Source organism: Palaemon carinicauda, chromosome 18, assembly GCF_036898095.1.
Source record: "Palaemon carinicauda isolate YSFRI2023 chromosome 18, ASM3689809v2, whole genome shotgun sequence".
NCBI lineage: Eukaryota > Metazoa > Arthropoda > Malacostraca > Decapoda > Palaemonidae > Palaemon > Palaemon carinicauda.
The window spans coordinates 21,809,386-21,836,104 of NC_090742.1; the positions used below are offsets into that span (position 1 = coordinate 21,809,386).

At 37.9% G+C, this 26,719-nt stretch overlaps 1 protein-coding gene across 1 annotated transcript; it reads right to left on the reverse strand.

The window, feature by feature from the left end:
• Positions 1 to 1,773: 1,773 nt before the first annotated feature.
• Positions 1,774 to 26,488, reverse strand: Cyt-c1 (Cytochrome c1). Its single transcript, XM_068392102.1, has 7 exons — positions 26,352 to 26,488; positions 19,661 to 19,711; positions 13,008 to 13,175; positions 10,901 to 11,014; positions 10,443 to 10,607; positions 2,860 to 2,988; positions 1,774 to 2,374 (listed from the first exon to the last, which is right to left on the reverse strand). The coding sequence occupies exons 1-7, from the start codon at positions 26,421 to 26,423 to the stop codon at positions 2,150 to 2,152; spliced, it is 924 nt and encodes a 307-aa protein (XP_068248203.1). The 5' UTR covers positions 26,424 to 26,488; the 3' UTR covers positions 1,774 to 2,149.
• Positions 26,489 to 26,719: the final 231 nt, after the last annotated feature.

Below are 26,719 nucleotides of genomic sequence, written 5' to 3' on the forward strand. Positions count from 1 at the left end.
CACAACACTAAGCCTTTAACAGGGATCTAACGATTTACTGGCTCAGATGTTGAAAACCATTAAAAATATCCATTGACATAATCAAAGCTGCTGTAAGAAACCCACTTAAAAGGCAGTCAACTCCTAATAGTTAACAAACTGAAAAATTCTCAGGAAGACAGTGGCCAAGATGAGATCAACTGATAAGAGGTTCTGCAACATTGTCAGCATGGCTTTTGGATAAATTCTGCATGCTGGATAACTTCCAGGATGCTAAAGGCAAAGGAGTTTATTCCAGGAGAATCACATTTCCCACCACTGGGACTTGTTGTGAAGGCAATTCAGCACATTGCATTCGGCATTGGAAATTAATCCTTCAAAACAGTTATTGCCCTGATTATGCATTAGCTGTGGGAAATTAATCTCTCTGACTACACCCAGCTGTGACAATTTTATAGGATGCAAAACCCACACTTGAGTATATGAATACTATCGCAGTGTTTACAAACGTGGCTTACTTTTAGTGCAAGAAAGAAACTAACGTATTTGCCCCCCCCCCCCCCCCCCCCCCATTCAGACCTTGAGGGATGACATACTTAAAATATAGGGTTTTTGCCATAGATAACCATTCTGTTGAAATCTGCAAAGCTCTAGCAGTACTTAATTTAATGTGAATTTACTTCATTTTGGATTCCACCTTCCAGTGCACCATTTTAAAGTTGGATAAATCTTGACAGCGTATCAGAACTCAATATATGTGGGACAATAGCCTGCCAAGATTGTATGTGAGCAATAAAGTGTTGCCAGAAAACGAATTACCAAGATCCCTTTCTTAAAAGGTCAGGCTAGTTGAATATACACCTACATAGCAGTGACATGGCATAACTGCTCTTCATGGACTTATGTAAACTGACCTGATGTCTTCAATCATCAATTATGCAAATGTCATGCTAGTGGTTTTGCATGGAAACTGCCAAGCTGAGCATGTGTTGAATACTAAAGTTTAACCTCAAGCCTATGCATCTAGTGAATACTTGACGGATCACAGAGGCTGAAGCTAAACAAGTACAAAAAGGAAAAACTTCTCGATCACATGGACTTCAGAGAATAATAAATGTGCGTCCTGCACTGGTATTGTCCGAGGTGCTACATACCAATGTGTAACCTCCAACGCCTTTTGAAAGAAGGTAGGGGGAGTCTGCAGTCTAGTAACATTTGGTAATAGTCTGAAGTAGTCAAAATTCCCAGATATTTTTATCATAGTCAACCTGTTAGTTTGTAAATAGGACAAAGGACAGCAATACGAAACTTCCAACAGCAATACTGTGAACTTCAGGAATTTGATAGCTAAATCCCTGTTCTTTGCCATCGCACTTATTATAATAACTGGTACAGCTTTCAATACTTAAGGTACAGCATTAGTTAGGCATGATAAAACAATGTCAGGCTTGATTTGGATGTACCTACACTATGTTAAAGCTATAACATAGTTTCATTGTAGATGATCTATGTCAAATTAAACTCTCCAGTCCACTCTGAAACATAACCTTCAGACCAGACTTACTGTAGATTTTAAAGTAGAAATAAAGTAAATGAATGACATGAAGATTTTAAAAACTTTGGATTAATGTATCCTGGGGAAAAGAAGAATTATAAAACACTAAGATTCATGTGGATAATGTATTCTGTACTTTCTACTATACAATTTATTAAATAAAGTCACATCAACCGATGACTTCTAATTTCCCTCTATATTAAGACTAAACTTTGACATTCTGGAGAGTAAAAAGTAAATTCTTGATAGTTTATATTTCTGTATGGTAATTTACATGAATTTCTTCAGGCAACCCTTATGAGGTTTTTTGCTTATAAATATCTATTTACACTGGTCAACCTACCCAAGGTAAGTTCCATTTGTCAGAAACATATTAGTCAACCTTCCTACACAGTAGAAACCTCATTCCATTATATAGGTAATTACTTTAACAGTCAATAGTTGACTACAATGGACACTACGGAAATTGTGGAATTAAAAAATATTTAAAATTAAAAAAACAATTACACGGTAGAAAACTTAACTTGCCATAAAATTTCAAACAATGGTTTCTTACCAGGGACAATAAAATCCATATATCTGATCCAAAGGTTACTTCTTAGGGTTGTCATTAACCTATCGAACTGGCTTGTATGCCATCTTCCTACTCTTGAGCACACTCCACTTGTGTCTCTTGATGTAGTAGGTAATGGCCGTCAGAAGTGAAAACATCATGATACATTTCAAGGCCATTAGCTTGCGTTGATCGTGCTCGGGCTCTGATGCCCACTTCAAGAATACAGCTACATCCTTGGCCATTTGAGATGCAGTGGCTGGAGTTCCATCACTGTATTCCATAACCTATGGAAAAAATAATTATAGGAGCAAAAATCCTACTTAATCCATATCGATCGATAAAAGGATATCCATAATTTTAAACATGTTATCTATAATTTTAAACATGTTGAGAGCAATTTCTCAAAACTCCTGTACCATAAGAGCTACAGTACTCTGTGATATTTGTATTCTCATGCTCGGCTTACAAATGGTTTATTACCATATGATATATAATTTTCCAACCCTACTAAAATTTAAGTACAATTGATACATTAAAATTCCACTTAAAACTCAACCATATACAGTATATCTGGGGTGATAAATCAGATCAACTTTGCCCTTGCTAGACTAACAAATGGATTCATAACTTCCTTTCAATAATGCAATTTTCTTTCACATTTATGACGAAAAAATTGAAATATGAATCAATTCAAAGGTATATTGAGATTAATAATAATCATGTACACTATTTTCCATCCTAAAAAAGAAATAAAAAGATTAAAACTTACCTCATTGTATAGAGCCTGAGCCATGCCAATAGCTCCTCCAACAAAGTAAGGATTGTAATATAAGCCCTCTCTAAGGGTAACGCCAGCAGGAGGATCACAATATCCCGTCAACAGGGAGAAAATGTAATTCTGAAAATTGGGGAAAAAAAATATCTTATAAAAGACTTATAAATTTCTATAAAAGAAAAGATGCATTAACAAGTAGATTTACCTGGATTTAAATATACAGTACAGTGATACACACACACACACACAGCGCGAGAGAGAGAGAGAGTACTTTCTCGTATAAACATGATCCGCTTTATCTAAGTTGGTATTTTCCTTTATTGATAATATATGGTATCCATTTTCTGTAAGAAAAGTTTTAATATCTGTCGAGTTCGTTTAAGTTTGGCGACGTCATATTACTGGTGGAAAGTGAGCAGGCAATTTTACAAAGTATTTTGTAGGTCTGAATTGGTTGTTATGAGTTCTACCTTGCATAAATTTGCCTCTAAGCTTATTTCCTTTCATCTCTGATAATATTTGATATTAAGTCCATTAATAGGACAAATATTTTCTTAGAAATAATATATTTACTTTTAAATCATAAAAATGAAATAGTTTTGCTTAGTAAGTAATATTTTCTTACAATTCTTGCAAAAAAAAAAAAAGGGTTTTACATATTTTGCAGCACATTCTATGTCAAGTTCACATCACATGTCCAGAGACGTTATATTTCTGGCGGAAGGCGCAGGCAAACTGAATAATTTCCTTTCGGTGTGTTAACGAGAAATTATTATTCCCATCATTATTATTATTATTATTACTATCCAAGCTACAACCCTAGTTGGAAAAGCAAGATGCTATAAGCCCAGGGGCTCCAACAGGGAAAAATAGCCCAGTGAGGAAAGGAAATAAGGAAATAAATAAATGAAGAGAACAAATTAACAATAAATCATTCTAAAAACAATAACAACGTCAAAACAGACATGTCACATATAAACTATTAACAACATCAAAAACAAATATGTCATAAATAAACTATAAAAGACTCATGTCCGCCTGGTCAACAAAAAAGCATTTGCTCCAACTTTGAACTTTTGAAGTTCTACTGATTCAACCACCCGATTAGGAAGATCATTCCACATTTTGGTAACAGCTGGAATAAAACTTCTAGAGTACTGTGTAGTATTGAGCCTCGTGATGGAGAAGGCCTGGCTATTAGAATTAACTGCCTGCCTAGTATTACGAACAGGATAGAATTGTCCAGGAAGATCTGAATGTAAAGGATGGTCAGAATTATGAAAAATCTTATGCAACATGCATAATGAACTAATTGAACGACGGTGCCAGAGATTAATATCTAGATCAGGAATAAGAAATTTAATAGACTGTAAGTTTCTGTCCAACAAATTAAGATGAGAATCAGCAGCTGAAGACCAGACAGGAGAACAATACTCAAAACAAGGTAGAATGAAAGAATTAAAACACTTCTTCAGAATAGATTGATCACCGAAAATCTTGAAAGACTTTCTCAATAAGCCTATTCTTTGTGCAATTGAAGAAGAGACAGACCTTATATGTTTCTCAAAAGTAAATTTACTGTCGAGAATCACACCTAAAATTTTGAAAGAGTCATACACATTTAGAGAAACATTATCAATACTGAGATCCGGATTTTGAGGAGCCACCGTCCTTGACCTACTTACAATCATACTTTGAGTTTTGTTAGGATTCAACTTCATACCCCATAATTTGCACCATGCACTAATTCTAGCTAAATCTCTATTAAGGGATTCACCAACCCTAGATCTACATTCAGGGGATGGAATTGATGCAAAGAGAGTAGCATCATCTGCATATGCAACAAGCTTGTTTTCTAGGCCAAACCACATGTCATGTGTATATAGTATGAAAAGTAATGGGCCAAGAACACTACCCTGTGGAACACCGGATATCACATTCCTATAATCACTATGGTGCCCATCAACAACAACTCTTTGAGATCTATTACTTAAAAAATCAATAATAATGCTAAGAAACGACCCACCCACTCCCAACTGTTTCAGTTTGAAAACAAGGGCCTCATGATTAACACGGTCAAAGGCAGCACTAAAATCAAGGCCAATCATACAAACTTCCTGACCACAATCAAGGGATTTCTGTACAGCATTGGAGATTGTAAGAAGGGCATCACATGCTCCAAGGCCTTTACGAAAACCAAATTGCAAACTAGGGAGTAGATGATTACCTTAAGCAAACCTATTAAGACGTTTTGCCAGAAGACGTTCAAAAACTTTAGATAATATAGGAGTTATGGAAATTGGGCGGTAATCAGTGGGACCTGAGCTACCACAAACACATTTACATAGAGGAGTAACATTACCAATTCTCCAACTAGTGCTAAAAGCTCCTCTTCTTGCTAACTTGCGCAAAATAACATAACTTTGGAGCTAAGAAATCTGCTGTCTTTATAAAAAAACAAAGGAAAAATACCATTTGGGTCTACACCTCCATAAGCATCAAGGTCCATCAACAGAGCTTTAATCTCACGAGATCGAAAAGCTAAACTAGTTAGTTTAGCCTCAGGAAAACAGGAATGAGGAAGTTCAAGTTTTTCATTACTCTGTTTACTGTCAAAAACATCAGCCAAAAGGGTTGCCTTTTCCTTTGGACAGTGAGTGACTGAGCCATCTGGTTTAAGTAAAGGAGGAACTGTTACATCTACACCAAAGAGTGCAGATTTAAGGGTAGACCACCATTTATGTTCCTGAGTTGTACCAGAAAGTGTTTCTTTTATGGTTAAATTGTACTCCTTTTTAGTTGAGGCATAAACTCTCTGAGCAAAAGCTCGAAGCTGAGTATAGTTGTTCCAGGTCAAATCTGATCTGTTACCCTTCCAAAGATGATAGGCCTCCTGTTTCTCCAAATAAGCACGTCTACAATCATCATTGAACCACGGTTTGTCCTTCACTCGGTACCTTAGCACACGACAAGGGATACGCCTATCAATTATGTTGACTAGATTCTCATTCAAAGGGACAACAGGATCTACACTATTATATAATTGTGACCAATTCAAGCACAAAAGATCATGTAAAATCCCATTCCAGTCTGCTTGGGATTGCATATAAATTTTACAAGAATATGATATATCAGGGACAGGCTGCTCAGTCTTAATAATAATGAAATCAAGGCATGATCAGATGTCCCGACTGGAGAACCAACCTTACTAGTTATAACGCCAGGGGAGTCAGTGTATACGAGGTCCAAGCAATTACCAGACCTGTGAGTAGCTTCATTTATGATTTGCTCACAGCCTGATTCAGAGGCAAAGTCTAAAGCTCTTAAGCCATGGCGATCGGTAGGAGAGATAGAACTTAACCACTCCCTATGGTGAGCATTAAAATCACCAACAAAGACAAAAGAAGCCTTTCTATCATCTTCTTGTATCTTAGCCATAATGGTAAGAAAACAATCGAAGATAGAATCATCTATGTCTGGATTCCGGTAGATCGAACACAAATAAAAGTTGTTATGCCTGCCACAAACTTTTATTACCTGAATTTCATGACATCCACATTGATAGCAGGACTTATGAGAAGCAGGGTACTCGGTCCTAATATACACCGCCATTCCCCTGGCCCTAGGGATGGCATCACGTTTCAACATTATTGGCTTCTTAAAACCTGTTATAAGGAGCTCAGATGAGTGCCTCATATTAGAAACCAAAGTTTCTGAGCACAAAAGAATATCATACTGTCTGGACGCAACTGTAAGGTCTTGGATATTTGCATGAAGACCACGAATATTGCAATACAGAAGACGACATTGACGAAATCTAGGACGTACTGGTCCCGGATTTCGCTCCATGTCTCCAGACAGCATAAGAATTAATAGAAATAAAGAGACAGCATACTTAAAAACTAGATTACCAAGAATTATAACAAAAACAATACGTACAGAATTATAAACAAAGTGATTGATGATACCCATAGACTATAGTAAAAAGTCGGAAAAACTGGTCAACATGGAGGAGCCGATACACCATGCAAGGCTAAATACCCTTCAGGATAGCCACTTCAACTGAAGGGAGGACAGTAAGGATGGTTTTGAGAAGAAAAATAACCAGAAAAAGGAAAAGACAACCTCTTGATAAACCACCAGGCATCCATGGCCCTTCTATTAAGCCTGCCCAACACACCATTTCAAAAAAACAAGAGGAAGAAAATAAAAAATAAGATAGAATAGTGTGCCTGAGTGTACCCTCAAGCAAGAGAACTCCAACCCAAGACAGTGGAAGACCATGGTACAGAGGCTATGGCACTACCCAAGACTAGAGAACAGTGGTTTAATTTTGGAGTGTCCTTCTCCTAGAAGAGTTGCTTACCACAGCTAAAGAGTCTCTTCTACCCTTACCAAGAGGAAAGTACACTGAACAAATTGCAGTAGAGTAATTAACCCCTTGGGTGAAGAAGTGTCAAGTATCTCATTGTTGTCAGATGTATGAGGAAAGACGAGAATATGTAAATAATAGGCCAAACTATTCTGTGTAAGTGTAGGCAAAGAAAAAATAAGCCGTGACCAGAGAGAGGGATCCAATGCATTACTGTCTGGCCAGTCAAAGGATCCAATACCTCTCTAGTGGTAGTATCTCAACGGGCGGCTGGTGGCCTGGCCAACCTATCATCATCAAAACATAGAGTAACGATATCTAGTGTTTTAATCATATGTATCTGTTGTTATGAGAATAGTACTACTTACCGTAAATTTAAGTAAAGCAGTCTCAAGGCATCATTTCTGGCGAAAGGCCGAGTGGCAAATCAAGTGATTTCCTTTTGATGTGTTACCGAGTAATATTAGTATTCCCATAATCGAAATATTGAGTAATGATACCGAGAATTTCTAATAATGTCTAAAGAAATATGAAGATTTAACAGTGAATTAAAATAAAAATATGGAGAGGGAAAGAGAGAGAGACTCATCCCTATGATGACTATGGAACAATACGGTAACATGACCTTGCGATCAGCTGATACCTATCAAAAGTAAAGACCTTGCGATCAGCTGATGCCTATCAAAAGTAAAAACAAAAGTAATTGTAGATTATTGCAATGCTCCCGAAACTGAAAAATAGAATACAAATATGCTTTAATAAACCACAATTAAACATCTAATGAAATATGAAGGCTTAATAATGAACTAAAAATTAAATACTTTATCAAACTTTAAAAATTAACTATCCGTACATGCGCATAGAAAGAGATAGAATATATCCGTATGAAAACTAAAATAATAATGGTTATAAACGTACTGTAAGAAAACTATGATATCCTGTACTATATTGGTGCTTATGTAATATTCTGATATTTTGATTAAATTGAGTAATATAAACGAGGTGATAGCCATTGGTTAATACTTCAAAAGAAGTTTGTCAACCTAGGTGAAGCCGTTGATTAATATTTCATAGTTCGTCATCAAATAAGGGGATACCTGTTGGTCAATATTTCGAAGATCAAGTAGGTTTGCCAAGTTACGAAAAAGAAAGCAGTAATATGAGTAAAAGCATAATGAATGTTTTTAAAAAAAACGACAAGGAATCCAGTAACTGCACAAGAACAAAAACTTGATTAACCTTAATATGAAAATTTGTAATTTACTCCTTGACTGGCAACACAAATGGCAATTTATTCACGTAACCAAGAAATATCACACTGCAAGGTCTTTTAAGGGTAACTGCCTATTTTAAAATTCATAAAATAAAACTATTGTCCCTCAAAACTACTACAAATCGATATTACAATTAAAAATTTTAGCCAAGCCAGTTTAAGATATTTTCAGGGCTGGCCCAAAACAATTTATCTCCATTGACCTATTCATACTAATTTATATTAGTTTAAAATTTAATATATATTGTAAAAACATTAGCATAAAATTCTTTTATGCTACTTTGCCTTATGTTCACATTGCTTCTCACAGGAAGCTTGCTTCTATCAACGTTAACCCCTTAAAACCAAAGTTTCCAAGTTTTTCCGTCGATAGGCTCAGGTTTATAGTATTGAGATAATCTGGTGGCTGATGGCAATAACCTTAGCCTGGGGAGGTTATATTGACCTTTGTCTTTCAGTTCCTTAGTTGAAAGTAATCCTTATCCACTTTACAAGTCAGTGGGGAGGAGAGTTGCTATGTATATGAACATCAGGGAAGTATAGAAATAAATTTATTATTATTAAACCTACACTCTGATGGAGCTAGATCATTAAATGAAACATAGACCATCACAGCCCTAAAATAACAAACATGACTATGCAATGAAATAAGCAAATAATTGTAATCTTAATAAACAACTTCACAACACACTAATTAAACACCTTCACACCGCACTAATTCTTATGGTAAACCAAAATACACTTAAAATAAAGAAATACTAAAAGACTTATCTCAGTAAAACTATCTCTATTTGAAGAGAAGCGTACACCTGATTCTAAGTCTATTGAGATAACGTAATCATGAAATATATCGAGATATATTTCACAGTAAATTTTTTCTATGCATATACACACACCTACAACCAAAAACTATTCTAAAATTGTACAAATGGTATTTCTGGATAATTGCACAAGTAATATTTCTGGAAATAGGAAAGGCAAAACACAAGATGTAACCTCAATGTACTATCCTCTTAGTAAGGATGTCTCCAAATGCATATTCTCTCTTATCTAGCCATTTTATAATAATGACTGGAAATGCTGTATCAGAGTCATTACTTTCTCTTTCAGCTCATAATACATCGTATCCACTTCAACATCATGTGGATAATGTTAAACTTCTATGCTATTGCTACTTAACATCTGAATGTTAGGAAATGTTAGGAACATGCAGACAGCATACCAGACAGGCTATCTTTGTATGCTTTTACAGCTGAAGACAAAGGGTAACTAGTGCCAGACATTACAATTCTAATGCATGAGTAAGGTTGCACATTAGTATAATAAATTATTATGTTGCCATACAGCCCCAAAAAATTCTAACTCTTGTCTCATAGAAACTGCACACATGTCAATAGAAGCTTATCACTGACCTGATGTGTGGAGGGTTATGTGCACATCTATACTGTAGATACTTTCGTCACATAGGGGTTGACACAACTTTAGACAAATATGCCTCTTTCTAATTTCACCATATACGTACAGAAAAAAATGGAATCTCCAGCAAATTTGATCTATGAAATTGGGCTATATTGTATATCCTAGTGCTAGGGCCTGCGAGGCCTTTCAGCACCCAAACAAAAAGGAGAAAACCCTACACTACAACTATGAAGTAAAACTTTGAAAACGTTTACACAGTAAGAGGGAAAGAAGGAAATAAAATATGAAGCAAGCAAAGTTTGGGGTCGTTGGGACACTGCAAAGACACTTAGTAATAACCACAGTGTACAGTGTCATACCAAGCACTGGGACCAATTTCATTAAGACAATGAAGGAGAAGGTGCGTAAAACAAAGTGGAATACTTAAATAAATACAATGTTGATAAGAAAATAAAGACCTAAGGAGCTAAAAGCCAAATAAAGTTACTGTATTACTTAGAAATGAGAACTTACCTCCCCGCCGTGGCGAGCTGATGTAATGTAAGAAAGATCGGGAGGTAAAGCACCATTATTGGCTGAACGAGCGGCATTGTCATTAGCGTATGGACTGGGAAAGTAATCAGACAGTTTTCCAGGTCTTTCAAACATATTTCCTTCATCGTCAGGGCCATCTCTAATCTGCAAAAAATTAGATAAATAAAATTTCTTGCAACAGTATAGGTCCTTCATTCAACTACAATATTGCATCCATATACCCTCAAATATTTTTGGGGAAAAAAAAAAACCTTACAAAAATTTTACTTCTATTAAATAAAAACATAAGATTTCAAACTCATCATATTTTCTTCTTTTAAAATAGAGAAAAATAACTTGAATGGAATTTTAAAAAATTACTTAATATTCCACCCCTTTTTGTAGACTGACACCAACACTCATATTGACAAACTAGAAAAAAAATAAAACCTACTAACCTGCACACCTTCTGCTTCAGCCTTAGCTTCTTCCTCTGTATGCGACACTCCTATTAAGTTACGGAAAGCAATGTACTTCATGGAATGGCATGCAGCACAAACATTCTTGTACACCTGCAAAAAATAATCTTATAAAAATACATCTCTTCTTTCAACTAGCAATAAACTGCTTACCGTATATAAATTGTAATTGATTTTTGTTTGGAGAGTTAGTATAAAGTCACAAGTGCCTACCGGATTTTACCTTTAAAATTTATGCTCTATATGCCAAGGCACTTCCCCCAATTATGGGGGGGGGAGGCCAACATCAAACAAATAAGAAAAAAGGGGGACCTTTCCTTACTATGCTCCTCCCAGCCCGACGAGGGACTCAACCGAGTTCGGCTGGTACTGCTGGGGTGCCACAGCCCACCCTCCCCCGTTATCCACCACAGATGAAGCTTCCTAACACTGAATCCCCTACTGCTCCTACCTCCGCGGTCATCCAAGGCGACCGGAGGGAGCAGCAGGGACTACCGGAACTGCGTCACAATCGCTCACCATTCATCCCTATTTCTAGCACGCTCTCTTGCCTCTCTCACTTCTAACCTCCTATCACCCAGAGGTTTCTTCACTCAATCCATCCACCCAAACCTTGGCCTTCCTCTTGTACTGCTCCCATCATTTTCCCTTCACTCAACATGGCCAAATCAACTTAACACATTCATATCCACTCTAGCTGCTAACTCATTTCTTACACCCGTTCTCAACCTCACTACTTCGTTTCTAACCCTATCTACTCAAGACACCAGCCATACTCCTCAGACAATTAATCTCAAACACAATTTCTGTCTCTCCATCACTTTCATTCCCCACAACTTCAATCCATACATCACAGTTGGTACGATCACTTTCTCATACAGAACTCTCTTTATATTCATGCCTAAACCTCTATTCTTTACCATTCCCTTCACTGTGCCCAAAACACTTTGCATCCTTTATTCACTCCCTGACATACATCTGCTTCCACTCCACCATTTGCTGCAACAGCAGATCCCTAGTACTTAAAATGATTTACTTCAAGTAACTCTCCATTCAACATGACATTCAACCTCACACCACCTTCCCTTCTCGTACATCTCATAACTTTACTCTTACCCACATTAACTCTAAACTTCCTTCTCTCGCTTACCTTTCCAAATTCTCTCACTAACTAGCCAAGCTTCTCTTCAGAGTCTGCAACCAGTAGAGTATCATCCGCAAACAACTGATTTACCTACCATTCATGATCATTCTCGTCTATCAGTTTCAATCCTCGTACAAGCACTCGAGCATTCACCTCTCTCACCACTCCAACAACATACAAGTTAAACAACCATGGGGACATCACACATCCCTGTCTCAGTCCACTCACTGGAAACCAATCGCTCACTTCATTTCCTATCCTAACACACGCTATACTACCTTTGTAGAAACTTTTCACTGCTTGCAACGTACACAACCTACCTTTGGCTACATATTTCTCGCATATCTAACTGTAAAAATCTGATTCATACACCCCCTACCTCTTCTAAAACCACAGTGTATTTCTAAGATTACATTCTCTATTTTATTCTTAATCCTATTAATCAGTAATCAACTATATACTTTTCCAACCACACCCAAACTGTTTAATTTATGCAACAAGAAATAATAAAGAATTTCCAAAAATAACTTAATTACACTATATCATTGTACCTCTACATCTGAATGTTTTGCTTATACACTTACTCAAATTTTTATCATTTCTCCTTAAAATGGTTGACTGAAGATTCAAACATTGGTTCTACATTCTTGGGATATAAGGTTCCTAGCCCTTGAAATACAATATCCTTGCTTTATATTTCAATAACAATAATCAGGGAATGATCAGTGGCCAAGACATTTATCACTTACACTACTGGTAACAATGGCGAACAGATGCAAGCTTTTAAATTAAAGCATTTTAATTATCCTTAAACTTAATATTGCTGGCCATAGTTAACTGAATTCTTTAGACAGTTGATGAGACAACTGTATCAATATAGCTCTCAAACAAAGTCCTTCCAATTCAGAAAATTTTACCATAGCAAAAGGTTCCAACATTTACCTCATAACCTCGACGGATTGAGGCATGGTCAAATGAGGAGAAAATTCCACTGTGAGGCCATGGAAATTCAGAAGTATGAAGTGTAAGATCTGATGCCTTCACAGACTCGTTGAGAGCATATGCCAAGCCTGCAGCACTGCCTCCTACTACACCCACTGCAGCCAACAGCTGAAAAACAAAAATAAATTAAAGTACCAGTAATAAAATCTCAAACCTTCAAAGACGTATTTCCACTCATACTACAAAAAGATTGAACATTATCTCAGATTAACAGTGCAGAGCTACTGTGAACCACAGATCCTTTGCAACATTCACACAGCTATCCAATCTAACCTCTACTATTCTTCTCTCCAGTTATTAACAAATATGTAAACATATCAGTCCAGAATGGCAAATTCAACCAATATACAATATTAAATCACTAAATTAAATTCTTAAAGCAAAATTAACTATTTCAATGCTTACATACAGTAATTTCCTAAAACCAAAAAATTTTAAGGTCAATTGAAAACATACAACCACCAAATCTTTTGTCGGCATGACAATCCACCAACAACGATTAAAAAATCAAAGGGGGATTTGTTCCTACACAAACCCACACACTTGTCCTTTAATAGGAGTATGATTTCAGTGAGGCTGGAAACTCGGCTGTTGAAATGTAGTTGAAATGTATAACGAGGAGTCAGTAGTTGTGGCAGGAAAACTATGCCCCCTGCCATTTCATTGAGTAGCCACTTTAACTTCAACCATCATGTAGTATGGATATACTCTTACTGAAAAAACTTGGCTGCATTGATTTTATTTCAATCTTTTCATATGGATGTGTCATTGTTTTCGTTAAGAGACCACATGCAGGCATGTAGTCTGGTCAGGGTGTATAGGTTTGTAAGTGCGGCACTTCATGCACAGTATCTCCATTCTTTGTGTCCTTTTTGCAGAGGCGACGACTGCAGTGGCTGAGTACGGCAAGACGATTAAGAATTGGAGATTCCTCCCCTTCCACTAGACCTCTACTCAACTCTTCTGGTACTTGAGCTTCTGAACCTTCACGATAAGCTTCAAGTGGGCTCAGAGAGCCAGGTATGCCGCTGTTGCTCTCCTCAGATTGAGCCAAATATATTTTCAGATGGCAATGCTGCTACGGACACTCTGGCCTTCTCCATATCCTCGTACAGGGAAGCAGCCAATAATCCTATTTACTTCTTTGCCCCATGATGGCATTAATACTGTAAATGAGGATGACAACCCTTCAAACTGCAGCTCCAAAACCTGTTCACCAGCACAGTAAGCTGTAAAAAGATCTCCGCGAACACCATCTCCTTACAGCTTTGCAAGACAATAACGGTTGCACAAATCCCAACAGCAGAACTAGAAGAGGCTGCTCATGCACGGGCTCACAAAGTTAAAAGTGAGAAAGCAATATTAGCCTTCAGGAAGAACCTGTCAGTTGGGTAAGTCTTGAAGGCAGGAGTCTGGAAAAAGCTGAAAACCTTCACAGTCCACTATCCGTGGGAATGTACCCACAAGTTCTTTTTATAAGTTTTTCCAAAGGACCTGCGATAGCTGCTCAGCAGGTCGTGTGGCAGACCTAGCTCCCTCACAGGTTGATAGGTGGATTAGAGTCAACACACTTATACCTATCCAAGCCTGATTGCCCTAATATTCTGGAATTAAACATATTTTCTCTCTTATGAATAAATCTCCTATTAAAAGATGAGGGTTTATAATTGTATAGGAACTCAAATATTCAAAGAACCTTGTAGTTTTCCTAACCAAAAACCTGAGCCCTCTAAGTAAATTAATTCACATTCCTACCTCATCCTAGGTGAAGGTCAAAGTGGTTACATAATGAGCAAGCGAGGGGTGAGAGTTTTCCAACCACTGCCAGTAACTACCAGTACTAACTACCATTACTGTTATAAAATCTTGAAACAAGTAAGTTTCCAGCTTTGATGAAATCATACTCCAAAGTCATCAGAACAGTGGTAATGTGTTTGCCCCGCATTCGCATGGCAGCAAATTGATCCCTGCCTCGGAGTGTAAGCTGTTTACTGGGAAAGCCACTGCTCTGTTTGGGCTTGCCCTGCTGACGTTCTGGTGAACATCTATTCTGATGAAACGAACTGAAACCAGACACCTGTAACGTATATATAGGGGACACCACCACCATTGAAAAGTCATATTTGGCTTCCAGATAGCACACAAAACAGTGCTCCTATATGATCCTGGCATACCAAGGACCACAAAATTTTTATAAAATCGGGCATCAAAAGGTCCACAGCGGACTTTTAAGTAAAGTAGGCGTGGCATTTAAATATCTGTATGTTCATTTTTGTTTACGGATTTATTTTAGCAGCACAGTATAAAAACAGTGATGTGAAGTTTCCAGCTACGCATTTGTTAAAGACTTCTCCATGCTTTTTCGTTAATTTTGATATGCCATTTGTTAGCAAGAGAAAGCTTTACTTACAAGCTTTCATTAATATAGCCAAGACATTCTAGATACAATGAAGCACCCCTGGAAATTCCAGCAACTGAAAGAGAAACAGCAACAGTCAGCAGCCACGAGGGTTGGTATTCGGCATTCTCAAGGACCAATGCTACATTGCCTCACCTCCCACAACTTCAGCTGCTTATGCAAGAAGATTGGATTGAAAATTATAGAAATTAAGAAAATAAAGCAGTAAACAAAAATAAACAGGTATTTAAATGCCACATCTTGAATGGAGTCTCATTACCGGTCTCCAGTTCCCCGTTGAATAAAGTTTTATTTATGTAAGCAGATTGTAGGAGTCTGTGAATCTTCTTGGAAGCACTCATGCTACTGTTGTTACTGCTAGTAGTAGGCAAATTTTGGTAGATGACATTTGTGATATCAGCAAGCAGACTTAGAACACTGTTACCGAGTTGCGAAACATCATTACTGTCATGTTGAAATCCCTGAAATTTGTGATCCTTTTTACCTTGCCTTACCAGGAAGGCTAGGTTGAGGGTGAAAGGTCAGAGTGCTATCACCGCCATTCTAGGGGAGGCAGAGCCTACAGGAGCAGATTGGAAATGTTGCAGGAGTTTCTCATATCAGTTAGTAGTCAGGGTGTGATGGGGGATCTTGCAATAGTTATCCTTGAAGGGCCTGGACTGTTAATGGTAACTGATCAAAGAAAGGCGCAGCCTGTTTGTGCCTTCTTCCACTATTGTCAGCTTCCTTCATGAGAACCAGCATGGATTACGAATGGGCCCAAGGCGCAACTAAATGGTGAGTCATCAAGGCTTTATTCTTGGCGTTGGACCAGATCAAGTCCATGTACTTCCTCCTCCCTCTGGCTACAAGCCCTGGGTCATAGTGGAGCAGGTGACTGTGACCGCCAGCGATCGAACCTCGATGTAGCTTGGCAGCTAGCCATGGAAGTAGCTTTCACGGTGGCTGACTCAGTGGTCAAAACGCTGTGTTTTCATACTAGCCTCCATCACTATCGTTACCATCAGTGTGGATTCTGCTGGTTCGATCCATTGGGGAGGATATCTGCAAAAGCCAAAGAACCAAGATCCTAGTGATCATTAGTGAAAGAAATTCCATAGCTCTGAATTGCCATATCAAGTCCCGATTTGCTGTCACCAATTGCAGGATACACAATAGCAGCTAACCATCGCAGAGTTCGCGATAGGGGTTAACTATCGCAGCGGTCAAACATCGCAGGGAGCAAGATCGCGTTGAAGTATCACAGGCTTCGCGATCGAGTCAACAATAGCAAGGTTCCCGTTTGTGGAAAGCTATTGTTAAGTTTACCAATAGCCTCGCTTCCCCTACTCTTCCTCGCCCGTGTTGCTGGTCACATGGAACGCAGATTGTGGAGAACAAGAAGACTTGTCTTGCAGTAACCAAACAATACCAGGCCGTTCAACAAGGAAAAATACAAAGGGGGAAGGGCACAAGAAAAAATTGGCAAATGTGATACTTAAATTGCATAGCCCATAGAGAGATAACAACAGCCATAGATTGCTCTCCTACCATATCATGTTATGGAAGAGCAAGAACGAAGTAGATGCCAGAATTTCCGTGACAGGAAAGTTATTGAATATACGTGAAGTATCTGATCACACAGCATCAACCAAGGGCAGTGAACACACATGTACCTTGTACCAAAATGTATTCTCAGGAAGAATATTTTTATTCTCTTGCCCTACATATAAGGCAAGATCTTGCTGTACTAGGTGTCCTACTTACTCCGGTTGGTGAGGGCCCTTTCTCCAAATTTAGAAGCCGATCTCATGCTAGACCAAGTGCTAGAAAAAGGAGTAACTACTTGTATCACGAACTTAGCACTGAGAACGATCTCGGTACACTGTCTTCACATACTCAAAGAGTTCATTGGAGGTACAGCTTAGTTAATCAAACCTTTTAATGAGGGCACTGCATTCAGTATGAAACCAACCACGGTTGCAAAACTGCATGTGCCATGTCTATTACCGAAGGGACAACTCAATATGCATCTTTTCCACTCTCCTCTCCTCAAAGTGACGGAGGATCTTCCAAGTAAGGGGGAGAATGGCAAGGCCCTTACTCCTACCAGTAGTAAGAGCATTCGTTTCAGCAAGAAAAGAGTACTGTACCACACACAATTTGGTATTTCAACGATAGGAACATTTCCCCTCCGTATACTATTGCCTTGCGAACTTAGAACGAAAGTTTCTAGCCTTACTAGAACATGAGTGTAGAGGTGAGGGGACAAGCAAACGTGGAAGGCTACAGCAGGAGAAAGCGCAAGCAAATAACAGGACCACTTTCTAGGCCATGCAAACAAGTACGGGTACTCTGAACACAACCATCTATCCTTCCTTCTGCAGGAGCATGTGCACAAACAGGAGAAAACTATCGGGCGCAAGCTTTAGCAAGCATCCAATGGGACAAGAATAGGTAAGAGCTTGCTCCTGCAAGAGTACATAAAATTGCTAACAAGTGAAAGGAGCGCACGATCCGTTAACAATCTCTCCCACGGGTTGAGAAACAATAAGTCGCGCAAGCTTGACCCCGAACGATAGGGCTTAAGAACTTAGCCATCGATAAAAAGGGGAAAAGAGCAAAGCCGATTCGTCTCAACCAGTAGTATGAGGAGACAAAGTACTCTATGTCCTCTTGTCTATCAGGGCCCTTCGACTTGAGTGAAGGGAGTCATGGGGACTACTGGGGCACCACATTTTCCCACAGGGAGAGAATGGTAGGAGTCATATATAACTTAACAGTTGGTCTTCTAGGAATTTGTTGTCCTTAAAGAAGAAAAGAGCGAAGTCTTCCCATCCCCACTGGCAGCGTATAAATAGAAATGAGAGGTAAAATCTGGGGCTAAACTTGAAGTTTCCATAGTGTGGCTTCCAGGCTGCCAGTATTACTCCAACCAGAAAAGATATCCTAGGAATTCTACAAGTAAAAAGAATCGTTTGGTGCCTTTCCAGTCACGGGAAGATGCTGACGAGAAGATAAGCGACAACCCTTCACCTTATTGGCAACAGACACTCCTTCCCACTCATGAGGAAATGAACAGAAACAAGAATGCTGTCCAATATCTTTTGCACACATCTAACTGCCAAATATAACCAAGACAAAAAAAAAAAATTCAAACAGCCAGCTGAAAATGCCAAGGGTACGTCTGTACTCTCAGACAGCTGAAAATATAGAGGCTACTCGGTGCGTGTGCGGGGAAGAGAGCCCCTACCAGCTGCCAGTAACTACCAACACTTATAAATTATACCACCGGAGTTCCAACTATGCTGAAAGCATACTCTAACAGATGACAAATTTAGTTTGGTGTAGGAACAAAAATTCTTCATGAAAAATAGCATTGATAACCTTGATGCAACAGAAAATTTATATTTGTGTAAGAACAAAAATACCAATGAAAAATAGCATCAATTCACCCTTTGTAAAAGACTGAAAATCATAACCAAATTTCCTCAGATATTGATATTTTCTTGCGATTACAATCATGGTTGTATATATAGTACTAAAGTATTAGAAGTTACATTTCATGAATACAGAATTAAAATCATGGTTGTTTATATAGTACTAACTATTATAAATTATAATGAATACCATGTGCCCAGCTCATGAGTTGAGAAAAACCAAGTATTTCTCTTGGATGAATACAAAAAAAAATGAGTACCTGAATCTGTAAACCGCATTCACTTGTCTCTTTATAACTGTTATTAATCCTCCCCTATAATTCAACATAAACAAATCATGTGCCAAACTTAAATCTACTCTAATGGGCTATACTTCTCAGGGAAGACAAATCATTCATGGAGCTCTGAAAAAAGACCTTTCTGCAGTATACTATAAATACATTATATACAGTAGAAGACTGGATGCCTAAATAAAAAACAAAAGACGACAATGTGCATTTCATATCTACCATATTTTTGTTACCACAAGAAAAAACTCAATAGATCCATTAACATATTTGTGACAAGAGAACCGAGCTTTAATTATTCAACAAAGCAGCAACATTAGACTAGAACATCACAAGCAGAATGACTTTATGGAATAAACCATAAGCATTACTACTAAGACAATTTACAGTGTTCCTTGCACAAATATTCAAAGATTTTGATCTTTCAACTTTCTAAAAATTGAAATGCTAGTAAAATATTATACTTACAGCCTTTCTTCCATTAACCGCATCTCGCAATGTTGAAAGCTTAGCCGTCCTCTGAAAATGGAAAATAAAAAGGTCATAAATAACAAGATGACCTATGCCTTTTATATTTCATTCAAACCATCAAAACCCACAATTTAGTCATAAAATATCTATAGGTTAACATTGCACTGTTGCCAAACTATAAATCTTTTTAATTTGCATGATCCCATAATGTTCTGTTCTAAAAGTCTTTATCTTTATAATCTAATCTAACAGCAAGTACAGTATACAGATGATGACATTACAGTACCTTATCTTACCAATAATATTAGATTAAAAAACACAGTATAGCGTTATTTTAAAAACTATATAATTAGCATGGTCTAGACATGTAAGACAAAGAAAAAAAATCTATATTAAGCACCTGACCTTACCTAAACAAAATTCCTTCCGGCCCTGTATTATACTGTATAAGGGTAAACTATATCTCGAAGGGGTAATAAAGTTCCCAACCTGCTTAACCTTGAATGATTTCTTCAATTTCAAAGGTGTAGCAGAGTACTGCACCAGGTAAAAATACGACTTGGACAGTTGTCGCAAAGTCAAGTTATGGTATTAGTTCAAGACATGGAATGGATGTCACAAAGTCTCAGTTTCCCAATCATGATTTTGACTTTATAATGTGGACTATTATTATCATTATTACCAGCCAAGCTACAACCCTAGTTAGAAAAGCAGGATGCCATAAGCCTAAGGGCTCCAATAGGGAGAAATAAGCCAGTGAAGAAGGTCATAGTTGGAATAAAACTTCTAGAATACTTGAGCCTCATGATGGAGAAGGCCTGGCTATTAGAATTAACTGCATACCTAGAATTCAAACAGGGTGGTACTGTCCTGGAATATCTGACTGTAAAGGATGGTCAGATTTATGAAAAATCTTATGCAACATGCATAATGAACTAATTGAACGAAGGTGCCAGAGATTAATATCTTATTCATGTATAAGACATTTAATAGACTAAGTTCCAGTCCAACAAATTGAGATGGGAATCAGCAGCTGACAGCCAGGAGAACCATACTCAAACCAAAGTAGAATGAAAGAATTGAAGCTCTTCTTCAGAATAGACTGATCGCCAAAAATCTTAAAAGACCTTCTCAATAAGCCAATTTTGTGTGCAATTTTGAAGAGACCTAATGTGTTACTCAAAAGTAAATTTGACATTGAGAATCACACCTAAAATTTCATGTGTCATATATTATTAAAAAACATTATCAAAGCCGAGATGTTACTTAAATAAGCTAAATGGCTTGATTTCCAGTTTCAATACTTCTGCATCATTTAAATGGGTCATTCTTTGTAAAGTTATGAACAGAATTCAAAACAATTTCAGTGATGGCATGTTAGAACTGCTGATTCCATACCAAAGCACTTGGTCCATGCAACTTAAGAATTTCTTTTGTTTAATTCATGCATACAACATGACATTATACTTCAAAGTTCTATCATATACCACTACCCTGCAAATTACAGTTGCTTTAACACATGTATTTTAATCTTTTACTGTATTCATTTGTATTGTGACGAGCAATCAACTGAGTTCACAACCCTCTCTCGGCCCGTCACATTGGTGACCTCGGAGTGACCAATGTGACGGGCCGAGAGAGGGTTGTGAACTCAGTTGATTGCATCCTGCCTTTGAGTTCACAACCCTCTCTCGGCCCGTCACAGTATCTAGGGACAACCTTTTTCCCTCCCTCACACCTTATAGGCAAGAAAGGAAGTGTTTGCCTGTGAACTGGGGACCCATAAGTTTCAACATTCTTTCCCTATACTATAACCCTTCCATAAGGTCACAACAAATTCTTATATTGCCTTCGTTACAATAGTTCCCTCCTGCTTTCACACTTTATTCAACACTCCCTTTTTTATTTCTTTCTTCATATGGTAATATATTTTACCATGTTACTTCATCTTATACCATTTACCCTGAACTTGCCACATTCTAGAACAACAACTGAATAATAATATAATACAGATCCATATTTTTCTGTGGATATTGTTGATAAACTTTCATGAGATCGGGCTGAGTCAACATGGTGGGATTGGTGGGCAGGAGTGAGTTGGCAAGGTTTCTTCACCTTCGAGGATAACCCCAAAGGTGAAAAATACCTCTTAGCCTTCTTCTTGCACTTTACATATCTCTACCATTGGGTGGGAGGCCACTTCCTGCACACAATGCATGGAGACTCCTGCTATCAAGTGTACGCAGAACAAGGGGGAAGGCACACAGATACTGAATAATAGTTAAAAGGATAAATTCAAAATGTTAGGCCCGTCAATTGTAAAATCGGTTTGTAAACAGAGCGCGGAGGAGAGCAGACAACGTTCATTCTCTCCCGAGCCGAAATACGAAGTGGAGTGGGTTGGCTGCTTAGTATGTGAGCAGGGAGGAGGCTCTGCCTCCCACCAACCCCCTGGCCAGTGTGGAGAGTACCACATAGCTTCAAGTTTTACAGCTACAGTTTCAGCTGTCGCTGAAATGTATCTTCATAATAAAGAGCTGAAATGTTTGCATTTGGTGCTGGAACAAACTTATAAGACAAAAGAATATATAAGGGATTTTGACGAAGGAAAAATCTATTTCTGGGCTCAACCTGTGTCGCCCAGTAAAATGCTTCTCTAGCACCATTTCTAAGGCATAGTTATTGCTAAATATACCAGAGAAAACAGGATGCATGGAATGCCAGGAATAAACCCAGCTCGCTCACTCTAATAGAGTGTTGGTATAGTAACTGGGGCGTGTTAGAGCCACTACCAGAGGTCCCTTACCAAAGAATATATAGTACAGTACCAGTAAGGTAAATTTAAGATGAAAAAAAGTAATACGAGAGTCCAATTAAATGTCATACTTTTCTTGCCAAGACAAGTTATCTACTTGAGCACTTAATTCTAGGAAGTAGCCAACATAAAATAAAGGGGGGGGGGAATTTTTCTTCTCATTGTTCCTCCCTGCCTGTCAAGGGACTGTCGAGTTTGATTGGTACTGCTATTGTGCCACAGCCCACCCTTCCCTGCTATCCACCACAAATAAAGCTTCATATGTCCTACTCCCCCAATCCTGCTACCTCAGTAGTCACAAAGGTGACCCAAGGTCGCAGCAAGGCCTATCAGAACTGCATCACAATTGCTGCCCTTCCATTCCTATTTATAGCATGCTCTTTCTCTTTTCCCTCTTTTACATCTATCCTCCTGTCACCTAGGGCTTTCCTCACTCCATCCATCTACCCAAACCTTGGCTTTCCTCTTGTACTTCTCCCACCAACTCCTGCATTCATCACCTTATGCAGATGGCCCTTTTCCATCCCCTACATGGCTAAACCACCTCAACACCTTCATACACACTGTCAAATGTAGTACCAGCTTGGTTTTAATAATTTCTGATCTGGAGAGCTTCAGTAGTCTTAATCTATGCACACAAGATTTATATCAAGATACTGTACTGTATATTGAAACCAAGCTAGATGCATAACTAAGTTTGTAGAACATCGGGACATATCCAGTAATTTCACAATTATTACTCATACTTTATAAACAAAGGTCAAGTAGGGAACGAGTCACTATATGTTAATAAAGCTGCAGCCAACTCATATGCTCGCACAATACACAGGACCCTTTCTTATGAATTTTCCTGATGGTTAAATGTGTACAATGTCAGGTCATTTGCATGTAAAAATTTAAACAAAAAATCAGCAATTAATTTCAATACAGGCTTGACATTTAAGCTATGATTACATCAAGAGTTGTTAAGCGAGATTGAAATTGTTATCTGTTCAAACTTATGAAGTTTACAAAAGCCCACTGCTATTGTACAGTATATATTCTCTTACCCCTGGGTTAAGTTACTAGAACATTGGAACCTTCCCTGTAATTGTACAACCATCAAAAAATCTATACAGTATTTACAAGCATAGGTTAGGTAAAGGTATCTGCTTTCAGTTTCATCAGATAAGATGCTCACCAGAACATCAGCCGGGCAATCCCAACACCCCCCTTGTGGTGGACATCCACAGTGGTGGCCTCCCCAGTAAAGAGCTTAAACTCAGTCCCGGACCGGGATCGATATGCTGTCATGCAAATGCTAGGCAAACATGTTACCACTGTACTTGACAGGAGGCAAGAAAATTACAAAGGTAGAAGAATATTTATCAAAATTCAAATGATATAGTCATGGCCTACTTGTCTGTGGCCGAGTCTGCAAGCCTTTAAGCCTATTTTCACCAGCTTCGGAACTTAAAAACTAACCAATCATAATCATTTACATGGGAGACCTTAGGTTGTTTTAATGCATAAAACCTTTCGTACAATGGCCTTGAAGATGAAAGGACATAGCAAGAGTAGTTTAACTTCGAGACCTACAGGATTCGAGTTTGTAGGCAAGTGTAAAATTTATTTAAAATAAGATTTTATTTTTTATGTGATTTTACTCAACCCTTACGAATTCTTTAAATAATCGCTCTTAAGGGAGCTTAACGGTATTTGTTGATCACGTGTTCTAATTTTTTTCAATGTAATTAAATGAATTTACTAGCACCAATGCAGCTCAATATTTCCTTCTGCTAGCCAAAACTCATCTACTGAAGACATTCACCTCCACCCAAGACCCTTTCAAGCGACACGCTTCCCAACACCAATCACCAATGTTAGAAAGGCTCAAACTGCAAGAACCAGTGGAGTTCAGACTCATCAACTTCAAGTAAGGTAATAATGATTAAAATAACGTTGGGTTGACATTTAAATAAATTTAGTTGTTGCTTTTATCAGGGAAAATATATAACGGGGAAGTTGCTTGGACGCAGAATTCTTTTATTTTGCGTTTATTCGGAAGTTCCCTTGAATGCAGAATCCTTTTATTTTGCGTTTGTTCGGAAAAATTTCAAATTCACTGTTTATCCATAAACTATGTTCACTATTGTGTTACTGGCTGTGAAAGAGAAAACAGAAAAGGGAGTTCGGGGGTGGGCGGAGCTCAAATAACATTAACATTAATTAGATATATAAAAGGGGGTCTGGGGGTGGAAGGGTGGAGCCCCAAAAACATCGACATTAATTAGATATGTTTCTACAACACATAAAAAAATTAAGAAATGTACGTTCTTTTCATGTGGCGATTGTTCAGTATGTAGAAAAGTGGGTCATTCATTAATTGAACGCATCATTATTCAAAATGTTTATTTCAAATATAAAATGGATTAATGATGTAATAATTGACGTTTCTAGCAAATACAAGTGTTTCTCTTATTCTCAAGTGTTCAGTGTAGAATGACCCCTTCCTTAACCAAACAGAAGAGTTTCAAGTCATATCTTGAAGGTTAAAAACAATAGGGGCGTATATAAGATAACGGCCACCTGTATGAATGATAATGGCCACCTGTATGCATGATGACGGCCCCTTATTTATAACTCGGAAACTGATATAAAATAATTGTTCAAAATCTTCTGACTATCCCGGGTAAGTACTTAAGAGATACAAATACTGTACAGTTTTGAAAACCAAAATTATGAAATTTATACATCAAATGTGCTATGTACCCCGACACTCAGTTTCTCACTCCCTTGGTCCCTAGAATTCACAGCAGATATTTTGATTAATTCAACTGCGCTTTAACGGTGATAACGGCAGTCGCAGAATTTAGAAATGACCCAATTAGGCCCCACTTGGTTTGGGAAATTGCCAGAAGGCGTTATTTTATCCAATTTTCTATGCACACGGGAGGACATGACCGCTGTGCTTTGAAGGCTTCCAATAATATATACATATCTCGATTTTACAGGATTCATTTTGCTTTATTACCAATGTCCCAAACATAAGGTTTCATTATTAGTTAGTGGATAAAAGGAAATAGAGGATGTATCCGTCACCTAACACCCCCAAATAACAAGAGTTGTACAAAGTGCTATACAACTTGATCAGGGAAACATTCAGATAGTTCTAAATACAATTTAGAAAACTATTAAGGAAAGCATTCTAGAATAGGGTAGGGGAAGGTGACATGACTAATTTTACTAGTGCCAACATATGGGATGAAGATTACCTGTATTTTCGTTCAGTAAGAACATTGATCTTCTCAAACTAGTGAACCCATTTCCTAATGATTATAGGACTTTATTATTGAAGACATAAACATAGGAAAACCAAAGCTTGTAACTCGGGATTTGTAAGGAACTACTGAACGAAACAATTTGCCTACCATTATCTAATGAGGTGACTTACCCATGATTAAAATTGAGTTAGTCGTCAGTTAAACTGAATGGGGTAATATTTAAAAGCAAGATACCTCAATCAGCAATTCCTGTACTGCAACTGGGTAATTTTTTATTGTCTATGCAACTGTATCAATCCCCGTATATACGTAACGACAATTACGCAATCTACCGACCCCTAATATGTAACCTACCCTGGAGTATGATCGTAACCAAATTCAGTACAACATTACAAGACATTTAGTCAAAAAACCACATTCCCGTAGACATCCTAAACAAAATACAGAGCTACGATAACCCAATTATGAAATTCGGCCCTATTATTGGTTCGTACCCAACCGGGTTACGAAATCGTCTCATATCTTTCACTTTACACCAGTAACTCCCGTAAGAATCTTAACACAGCAAGCAGATGAAACACAGGGTTAAAATATATACTCGAATATTCACCTGGAGATTAATACCAGAGGCAGGAAGCTTCAAAATACCCGATCGGGCCACTCGGGTCGCCGTCGCTGCCATTCTCCCAATGAGCAATACGCAATCGTCGTTGGGCGAAAGTAATCCACATCAGTCCATCAGCAAAATGTGTTTTCGTAATCAGCTTTTATGATACGGCGTAGTCACAGATTAATAAATATAATCCTGAAATCATTCTAGTGGTCTAGGATATATTTTAAAATGGAATAGAGTCATCATGAGCGTTAAATTAAGGCGAAAATGGGTGAAAGTCTTGATTTTTCGATTACTCTTGCCATGTTGCTCAGAGAAAAATGTCAGCTGTTTAGTTGAAAATCTTTGGAGAATTTCCTATGTAG

Coding starts and splice junctions, on each gene's coding strand:
- Cyt-c1 (XM_068392102.1), bottom strand. CDS start 26,423: ATGGCAGCGACGGCGACCCGAGTGGCCCGATCGGGTATTTTGAAGCTT. Junction 13,176..19,660: donor CGGTTAATGGAAGAAAGGCT/GTAAGTATAATA, acceptor TTTGTTTTTCAG/CTGTTGGCTGCAGTGGGTGT. Junction 2,989..10,442: donor CAGCTCGCCACGGCGGGGAG/GTAAGTTCTCAT, acceptor CCCAATTTTCAG/AATTACATTTTCTCCCTGTT.